This window comes from Littorina saxatilis, linkage group LG1, assembly GCF_037325665.1.
Source record: "Littorina saxatilis isolate snail1 linkage group LG1, US_GU_Lsax_2.0, whole genome shotgun sequence".
NCBI lineage: Eukaryota > Metazoa > Mollusca > Gastropoda > Littorinimorpha > Littorinidae > Littorina > Littorina saxatilis.
The window spans coordinates 11,432,502-11,442,501 of NC_090245.1; the positions used below are offsets into that span (position 1 = coordinate 11,432,502).

The 10,000-nt window shown below is 44.4% G+C and overlaps 1 protein-coding gene across 2 annotated transcripts in view; it reads right to left on the reverse strand.

The window, feature by feature from the left end:
* Window positions 1–10,000, reverse strand: part of LOC138962062 (1-phosphatidylinositol 4,5-bisphosphate phosphodiesterase gamma-1-like) — an 89,386-nt gene that overhangs the window by 56,714 nt on the left and 22,672 nt on the right. For both annotated transcript variants that reach the window (XM_070333770.1, XM_070333778.1), the window contains exons 4-6: window positions 5,598–5,747; window positions 3,605–3,698; window positions 523–579 (exon numbers count right to left, since the gene is read on the reverse strand). In XM_070333770.1, the coding sequence (XP_070189871.1) occupies window positions 523–579; window positions 3,605–3,698; window positions 5,598–5,747 (301 nt within the window). The remainder of the gene's footprint in view (window positions 1–522; window positions 580–3,604; window positions 3,699–5,597; window positions 5,748–10,000) is intronic.

Below are 10,000 nucleotides of genomic sequence, written 5' to 3' on the forward strand. Positions count from 1 at the left end.
GTTGCGGTATACGTATACATGTGTTAGCAGAAAATCAAAGTCAGGAAAGAACACACCTTTTTTTTAAACCAGGATTATCTCCCTGTTGGTACTCAGGTGTGTGTGTGTGTGTGTGTGTGTGTGTGTGTGTGTGTGTGTGTGTTTGTGTGGGTGTGCTTGTGTGTGTGTGTGCGTGTGTGTGTGCGTGTGCTTGTGTGTGCGTGCGTGTGTACGTGTGTGTGCGTGTGTGTGCGTGTGCTTGTGTGTGTGTGTGTGTGCGTGTGCTTGTGTGTGTGTGTGTGCGTGAGTGTGCTTGTGTGTGTGCTTGTGTGTGTGTGTGCGTGTGCTTGTGTGTGCGTGCGTGTGTACGTGTGTGTGTGTGTGTGTGTGTGTGTGTGTGTGTGTGTATTAGTGTGTCGGTGTGTACAATATAATAAACTATGTATGTTTGAATGTTTCGCGCGTGCGTTCGTGCGCGTGTGCGTGCGTCCGTGTGTGGAGGGAAAGTGCTGGGTGTTTATAGACAGTATAAGAGACACCTACTTTTCTTCGTGATTTCTTCCTGGCTTGGTGATGCTTTTGAACTGCCTCCGGAACCATCTGAAATAGTCAATACCAATATCACACTGAGGGCAAATAATGAATATCTCGCCTTAAAAAAAAAAGAAAAAAAAAGAAGAAGCAAAAAAACAAAGGCAAAACAACTCATGGTTGAAGCAGCCTGCATGCAACTGAGGTCCAAAAAAAGAAAAAGAAAAAAAAAGGATCTATATTGAAGCCGATCTCTTGAAAACCACAAATAAAAGACCAAATGTGCTACACTGTCCAAGCAGAGGCAGGTTATTGAAAGGCTTATTATTAACACAAAGTAACAATGATTGGGTGTAATTGCTTTTCTTTAGCAATATGTTTTTTATTGCAACGGAAACTTAAAGGCACAGTAAGCCTCCCGTAAACCATCACAGATACGGTCAGGCTTTTACACACAGTATAAACACCCTTTCATTTAAACACTCACCGATTGAGAACATCCTAGGTGCCCTCCGTAAAGAGCGAACAATTTTCAAAGAATTTATTTTTGCGTGGTTTATCTTACCCCTGAGCCATCGTGAACCCGTGTGATCCAGTTTCCCTTTTTCACAATGTAGTCGTCAGTTAGTCATTTGAATGCGACTCGATGTGAGCTTATTTACAATAGCACGTTTTTATGCACGAAACAAACGGCTGTGGTTCACAAGAACTCTAGCGATGGCTTTTGACTGTTGAGAGGAACGGCGATATGCATAAACCGTCGTCTGCTACGACCCTTGCGTGACCCTGCTTCCGGGCTTTTCTTTTTTCAAACTTTCACAACTTCGAATTGTACTGATCTTGTCTTGATGAAAAAAAATTCTTTTATGATTAAAGAATGTTTGTGTAACAAGCTGTCAATTTATTATTTAGATTTTAAAAGTTAGGTCTAGCGCAAAAACGCACCACGGTCCAAAAACATTTTGATAATCATACATCGATTCACGGCCATCGCCAGTTTACATCGATAGAATAAGACCCGAAGGGAAGTAACTCATGTTTGACCTGAGTTCAGGATGGGTCCAAAAAGTGTTCGAGACAATCTGCAAAATTAATTCTTTAAAAATTGCTCGCTCTTTACGTAGGGCACCTAGGATGTTCCCGTTTGGTGAGCGTTCAAATGGAAGGGTGTTTGTACTGTGTGTAAAAGCCTGACAGTATCTGTGATGGTTTACGGGAGGCTTACTGTCCGGGCGTGATTTCCGGTATTGAATATTCATAACAGCCGTCCAGCACCAAAACGAGGCGCCATTGTTGTAGAGGACCAAGTCCACGAAAATAAATTCTTTGAAAATTTCTCACGCTCGACAGAAAGCAGCCAGGATGTTCCCGTTCGGTGAGCGTTCAAATGGAAGTATGCTTGTACTGTATGTAGACGCTCGGGGAGCTCTGTGATGGTTTACGGGAGGCTTCCTGTGCCTTTAAAGCCGCAAAGGAATTCAACGCAATGCATTGCGCAAAACGGAGTTTTTGGTTCTTGTGAAGATATATGTTGTTAAACGCCCTCACGGTCAAACATTAAAGCATGTTCCAGTTTGGTTCTTGACTTTTTGCTTCTCTTTTTATAGTGAGTGACGATCACGTTCTCTCTCTCTCTCTCTCTCTCTCTCTCTCTCTCTCTCTCTCTCTCTCTCTCTCTCTCTCCCTCTCTCTCTCTCTCTCTCTCTCTCTCTCTCTCTTTCTCAGTCTCTGTCTCTGTGTGTCTCACACACACACACACACACACACACACACACACACACACACACACACACACACACACACACACACACACTCTCTCTCTCTCTCTCTCTCACACTCACCCTCTTTCACTCTCTCTCTCTTTCTCTCTGTCTCGCTTTATCTCTTTTTTTCACTCTCTCTCCCTCACACTCTCTTTCTATCTCTATCTCTCTTTCTCTCCCACCTCTCTCTCTCTCTCTCTCTCTCTCTCTCTCTCTCTCTCTCTCTCTCTCTCTCTCTCTCTCTCTCTCTTAATTGTCACTCTCTCCCTCTCTCTCACGCTCACTCCCTCTCTCCTTCTCATTCTTATCCCAGCCCACTGTTTTAATGTTTGTAATGGGCCGACGGCATACGCAGTAAACCATTCGTTCGTACGTTCGTTCTCACTCTTTCTTTTCACGACTATAGTGCCCCCCCCCCCCTCCCCCCTTGTTAGACTACCGGGGCAGGGATGTAGCTCAGTCGGTAGCGCGCTGGATTTGTATCCAGTTGGCCGCTGTCAGCGTGAGTTCGTCCCCACGTTCGGCGAGAGATTTATTTCTCAGAGTCAACTTTGTGTGCAGACTCTCCTCGGTGTCCGAACACCCCCGTGTGTACACGCAAGCACAAGACCAAGTGCGCACGAAAAAGGGTCCTGTAATCCATGTCAGAGTTCGGTGGGTTATAGATACACGAAAATACCCAGCATGCTTCCTCCGAAAACGGCGTATGGCTGCCTAAATGGCGGGGTAAAAAACGGTCATATACGTAAAATTCCACTCGTGCAAAAAACACGAGTGTACGTGGGAGTTTCAGCCCACGAACGCAGAAGAAGAAGAAGAAGTTAGACTACCTTCATTTAAAGACCTTGTTTTCTTAGACATTCTGTTCGTAACCTCTGTAGATGTACCTCCATTTTAGGACTCCCTGCTTTTTAGTACCTGATTTTCTTAGATGTTGAAGGTCCTAAGACGGGCGCTGTGGCGGGGTGGTAAGACGTCGGCCTCTTAATCGGAAGGTCGAGGGTTCGAATCCCGGCCGCGGCCGCCTGGTGGGTTAAGTGTGGAGATTTTTTCCGATCTCCCAGGTCAACTTATGTGCAGACCTGCTAGTGGTTTATCCCCCTTTGTGTGTTCGGTGGGTTTATAGAAACACGAAAATACCCAGCATGCTTCCTCCGAAAGCGGCGTATGGCTGCCTAAATGGCGGGATAAAAACAGTCATACACGTCAAATTCCACTCGTGCAAAAACTCGAGTGTACGTGGGAGTTTCAGCCCACGAACGCAGAAGAAGACGAAGGTCATACAAGAGGGGTTTGACTGTAATGCAAAGCACAATGATTCAGGTTCAAACCTCTGCCGCTGAGCCTGGTAGGTCTGTGTCCGCGACGTGCTCACCACCTTCCGCAGCGCCGTCACCATCACGTCAAAGTCGTCACGCCTTTTCACTGTGAACACACGTTCAGATATTTGTGTATAGAACTATCCCTCATCCAACCAAACAACCATTTAAACAAGCAACCACCACGTCAAAGTCGTCACGCCTTTTTACTGTGAACACACCGTCAGCTATTTGTGTTGATTAATACCCTGCATCCAACCAAACAACCATTTAAACAGGTAACCACCACGTCAAAGTCGGCACGCCTTTTCACTGCGAACAAACGTTCAGATATTTGTGTAGAGAACTGTTCATCATCCAACCAAACAACCATTTAAACAGGTAACCACCACGTCAAAGTCGGCACGCCTTTTCACTGCGAACACACGTTCAGCTATTTGTGTAGAGAACTATCCCTCATCCAACCAAACAACCATTTAAACAAGCAACCATCACGTCAAAGTCATCACGCCTTTTCACTGTGAACACACGTTCAGATATTTGTGTTGAGAACTATCCCTCATCCAACCAAACAACCATTTAAACAAGCAACCACCACGTCAAAGTCGTCTCGCCTTTTCACTGTGAGCACACCGTCAGCTATTTGTGTTGATTAATATCCCTCATCCAACCAAACAACCATTTAAACAAACAACCACCACGTCACATACTCGTGTTGAGAACTATCGTTCATCCAACCATTTAAACAAAGTCGTCTCGCCTTTTTACTGTGAGCACACCGTCAGATATTTGTGTTCATAACTATCCCTCATCTCAAAAACAACCTTTTAAACAAACAACCCCAAAAGCAGCACGAGAATGTTAACATCCCAACGGGTCCCAGCCGCGAAGTCGGATTGGTTGAAACCACAGACTGAGATTCGAACTAGAGCCACCGGCAGAGATAAGATGCCAAGTGTGCTACACTAACACTGTAATGTACACAGGCCAGGCTGGGGCGGGGACGTAGCTCAGTTGGTAGCGCGCTGGCTTTGTAGCCAGTTGGTCGCTATCAGCGTGGGTTCGATCCCCACGTTCGGCGAGAGATTTGTTTCTCGGAGTCAACTTTGTGCAGACTCTCTTCGGTGTCCGAACACCCCCGTGTGCACACATGCGCACGAAAAAGATCCCACGTTCACAGCGAAAGTCTCAGGGCTTGGAAAACACGAAGACACGCATGCATCATCTCTCGTCTCTGATTATCATGATTGTATTTCGATACTTTGACGAGACAAACCCAATGCTGGTGTGTCGAAGAAGACAGCCACAGAGGGCTTGTTCGAATCAAAGTATCACACCATATCTTCAGCGTATTACTAATACCTGTCCCAATATAGACCAGTTGGTCTAAGAGGACGTTAAACCCTAATAGTCAGTCAGGCCAGGCTGTGGGATTGGCACACTGGCATGGCGTCCCGGCGGCCGCAAGTTGCCGCATCGAATTTCTCTTCGAGTTAAGCGCTTGGTGGCTCTAGACTACTGTATATCTATGTGGTTGAAACTGAGGTGTGAGTGTGTGATTTCAACTAATCTGGCTCCGCGGCTGGCTCCCGTTGGGGTGGTAACTTTCTTGGGCACCTCAGCCCTGCTATCGTTAATGCTAGAGAGCCTCCACACCATAAAAGATGGCCCAGCAATGTTCAGGGTTTAAGTTTTTATTACAGCTCATCACAGGGGGGCCCTCTTGGGGTATGGGGATGAGGAATATGCTGAACATATACCGCAAATACAACAACGACAAAGGCATGGCAATGGATAAATCATTAAGTTGAATAACAGGAAATATATTACATTGTCAAATTAACCACACACACACACCCTATGCGCCCCAATTCCAAGCTACTCACCAAATTTGAGCTCAACTGACCCCAAAGTACCAGAGATACAAGTCTAATCCGCAGACAGACAAACAGACAAACAGACAAACATTGTTATTACATAAAGGCGGCGTCAAAACCCAACTAACCTGCCATTGATAATGCCTGTGGCAGGCCCTCCACGCCGTAGAAGACGACGAGGCAGAGGGCGCTGTCCTCTCTGTTGGCTTCTTCCGGAAAGCGCTCGAAGTCGTAGCTTCGCCGTCCCACTCGAATCTCCTGCACTCGGCTTAGGTCAACTGCACAGGGAGACACAAAGTATATGAATTATTTGTTGATCACCTTCACAATTGTGAGCACAGATGTTGCGGCGAGAGCGACCGGACAAAAGTACAAAACCATTTTTCTAGTCTCAGAAAGCGTGTTGAATACCCGTTCAACCCTCGTACGTGGACTGGACTCCGCGGGACGAACTGGTACACTGGAACCTCCCTTAAGGACCCATCCTAATAACGACAATCCCCCATTTTCCGACCGATTTCCTGGCCACGGATGCCTTTCACACTGTAAGTGACCTCCGAATGGCGTCGCCCCCCCCCCCCCCTCCCTCCTGCATCATCAAACGAGCTTTTACGCCGGCAGACTTTGCTCTGTAAATCTCGGTCCCCCTTGAGGAGGGTCTGATGCTCCCAATAGGCGTGTAATTCTGCGAGACGCCAATTCATGCATCAATAATTACTAAGCAACACAATACCATGGTTAATTCAGTTACGACTCACAAAGCAAATATTTCAAAGATAAAATTTACATTCAAGCTAAGATCTACTTTCGTTTTGATTGTAATCAAAACAAATGTAGGGGAAGGGCTCCTAATATGGACCGGCTCCTAATATGGACCACCACCAACTAACGGCGCTAGAGCGCTCAAAAAAGTTTTATTCGCTGTATTCACCCTCTTTGGATAACTTGCACATGTCAAAACAGTTGCAGAAACACAAATCTCAAAACCGTTAGGCTTTTTCTCTTTTTTCACTTTTGGCAGCGTTCACTCTCAATTTGCCGCCTAAAACGGACTCCTTTCTGTGTACAGCCAAAGCTTTTATCAAACAGAAATGGCTATATATGACAGCTAAAACCGTATTTGTTACATTTTAGCAGTGTTGACCCCGAGTTTCTACTGCAAACAAAAAATAATAGCAAAATCTCAAAGTATGTGCGAGTCCCCTAATATGGACCACTTTCAACAAATCGAAGAAAATAAAAGCTAAAGGCTATTTTCATTAATTCATTAAGAAGCTTGCTGGTAATAACCTATAACTAGCCCTCGAGATTTTAAAAAAATGCAACGAAAAGTCTTCTTTTCGTGGAAGTTGATAATTTCACTTATTTTCACTCTGTTTTTGATAAGCTTCTTTAGTTTCCTGGTGTGCTTCAAATAATGCTCTCATCAACCCGAAACAGATAAATCTAGAGCATATTTTAATTAGGCTGACTTGTACACTAAGTTGTATCATGTTATTTTGAAATATAGGGGGCTTTTTACAGTGATTCGTGAAGGCCGCTTCACTGGTCCATATTAGGCGCCCAGGCTCCTAATATGGACCCTTTGTGATTTTTTCTGTATTTAATTTTTGCTGAATGTGTATCAAAGCTATTTTACTCTAATTAGGCCTAACGGTTAACCTAAGAAAGAAGGACTACCAAGCACAAAATGAAACTTCTTTGCACGAAAACAAGCTAGTTATCAGCAATAAACAAAAAGTGGTCCATATTAGGGGCCCTTCCCCTACAAGTGCGAATTCCAAAGTTATTACGTCAAGGGTATACCTATCTTATAGTGACGTATTTGTCGCTGGTGACGTAATTTCAAAGTTCAAACAAAATGGATACTTTATATATATATATATACGTGTTTGTTATGTTTTCGGTAAGAATTCCGCTGCAGTAAATTGCCTCATCTCCACTGCGAAAGAAAAAAAAAGAAGTTTATTTCGCTTGCTTTTTTGTTTGTTTATGTGTTATCTTGTACGCAGCGAGTTTGTTTTTCATTTAGCTCATGTTAACTGCACACCAGACAGAAAAGAAAAGAGTCTTGATTTTGTTTCGCTTTCACACATATAGTGTTTTACGATGAGTATATTATATTATCCTACCAACTGAGAAAAAGCACTCATGAGATAACCACACGTGTGTATTAACAGCTATTGTGTTTTCAGCGTAGCAATAGGGTCCGATATTTAGACGAGACAAGTATAATGCGACGAGTCGAAGACGAGTCGCATTATACTTGTTCGAGTCTAAATATCGGACCCTATTGCTACGCTGAAAACATAATAGCGATTATATAGCTGTTATGACCTTGATTCGTTGTTCCAAACTTACAAAATGACAGTTTTTGCGTCGATGCGTTGATCTCAGGTTTTGATAGCAGACGAACTTCTTACGCACATCATGTTCGCGCAGACATGCACACCGCTACACGCTTTCTGACTTTGGAAGAAAAACTGACTCCAAGTGCATTCGATTTCACAACACAGTTGTTGAAACTGCCAGCTTTTTAAGTTGTCAGTGTATGCTGTTGTCGATAGAAACATCGCCACGTGGTACAGACATGGATGTGTAAACCAGAACCATGCGTCGGCCATTTTACTCAATATGCTTTTGGATATTGCGGAAAATGGCCGACTTCGGCAGCTACACGCTTTCTGACTTTGGAAGAAAAACTGACTCCAAGTGCATTCGATTTCACAACACAGTTGTTGAAACAGCTTTTTAAGTTGTCAGTGTATGCTGTTTTCGATAGAAACATCGCCGCGTGGTACAGATGTGTAAACCGGAACCATGCGTCGGCCATTTTACTCAATATGCTTTTGGATATTGCGGAAAATGGCCGACTTTGGCAGCAATATGCTTTGATGATCGGGAGATACCATCCAATCACAGCCCCCGAATTCCCCCACGTGTTCATCAGAATAGCTATATATCATGTTGATGAGGTCGTGTCAAACTAGTCTGGCAGGGACCTGCTTTTCCACTGCTTATGATGCCGAAGTCACTAAGACAAACGTCATTCTGGAAACACTTTTGGGCCTCCTTTTTCCCTTGGAAGAATGTTTAGAACTTACACGTCACGCTACACTTTCTTGAGCGACGTTTCTTTGCTTTGACGTCAAAGATTGCACGACGCTTTGGAAGAGGTCGAGGTTCCAAAAGAAGTGTCTTAGCTTTGGACGCCTCGACTGCGGGACGTTTTGAGTAAAATACCTGTAAGACCCAAATTGTATATTTGAAAGAGAGCTCTTCATTCGGCTTTTTGACTGAGAAACCCAGTACTATCATGCTGTTGAAAATGTCAATGTATTAACTAAGGTGAACCAATGATGAAAACAAATATGACGAACAGCAAAATATATCATTATTATTAATTCATTTAAATACAACCATGGTAATAGAGAGAGAGAGAGAGAGAGAGTGAGGGAGGGAGAGTGAGGGAGGGAGAGGGAGAGAGAGAGAGAGAGAGAGAGAGAGAGAGAGATTGAGAGGGGAAGAGAGATAGAGAAAGGGAGAGGGAGGGAGGGAGAGAGAGAGAGAGAGAGAGAGAGAGAGGGAGGGTGCGAGAGAGAGAGAGAGAGAGGGAGAGAAAGAGCGGAGGGAGGGGTGGGGCGAGAGAGCAAGAGAGGGAGATTCTCGAAGATTGTCCATGTTAAACGAAAGAATGATATTATTGCTATTTATAACCCAATCTGTTTATGTTTAAACTGTTCAGCATCGCTCACAGTATCAGAGAGAGAGAGAGAGTGGCAGGGTTTATGTTTAAACTGTCCAGCATCGCTCACAGTATCAGAGAGAGAGGGAGAGAGGGGCAGGGAGGGTGAGAGAGAGAAAGGGGGGGAGGGGGGAGAGAGGGAGGGGACGATTAGAGACGGAGAGAGAGGGAGGGGGGAGGGGAGAGGGGAGAGAGAGAGAGAGGATGGGGAGAGGGAGGATAGAGAGAGAGAGAAAGTGTGCAAAGGCTTGTTATAGGTTATTTCCAGCAAGCTTCTTAATGACTTAACAAAAATAGCCTTTAGCTTTTATTTTCTTCGATTTGTTGAAGGTGGTCCATATTAGGGGACTCGCACATACTTTGAGATTTTGCTATTATTTTTTGTTTGCAGTAGAAACTCGGGGTCAACACTGCTAAAATGTAACAAATGCGGTCTTAGCTGTCATAATAGCAATGTTTGTGTGATAAAAGCTTTGGCTGTGGACAGAAACGAGTCCGTTTTAGGCGGCAAATTTAGAGTGAACGCTGCCAAAAGTGAAAAAAAGAGAAAAAAAGCCTAACGGTTTTGAGATTTGTGTTTCTGAAACATGTTTTGACATGTGCAAGTTATCCAGAGAGGGTGAATACAGCGAATAAAACTTTTTTGAACGCTCTAGCGCCGTTAGTTTGTCAGAACAGGAGGTGGTCCATATTAGGAGCCGGTCCATATTAGGAGCCCTTCCCCAAGGTAGGCCTAATGCAGTGTGACATGATGGAACCCTTGAAATAAGCTTGACCTGTAAATGT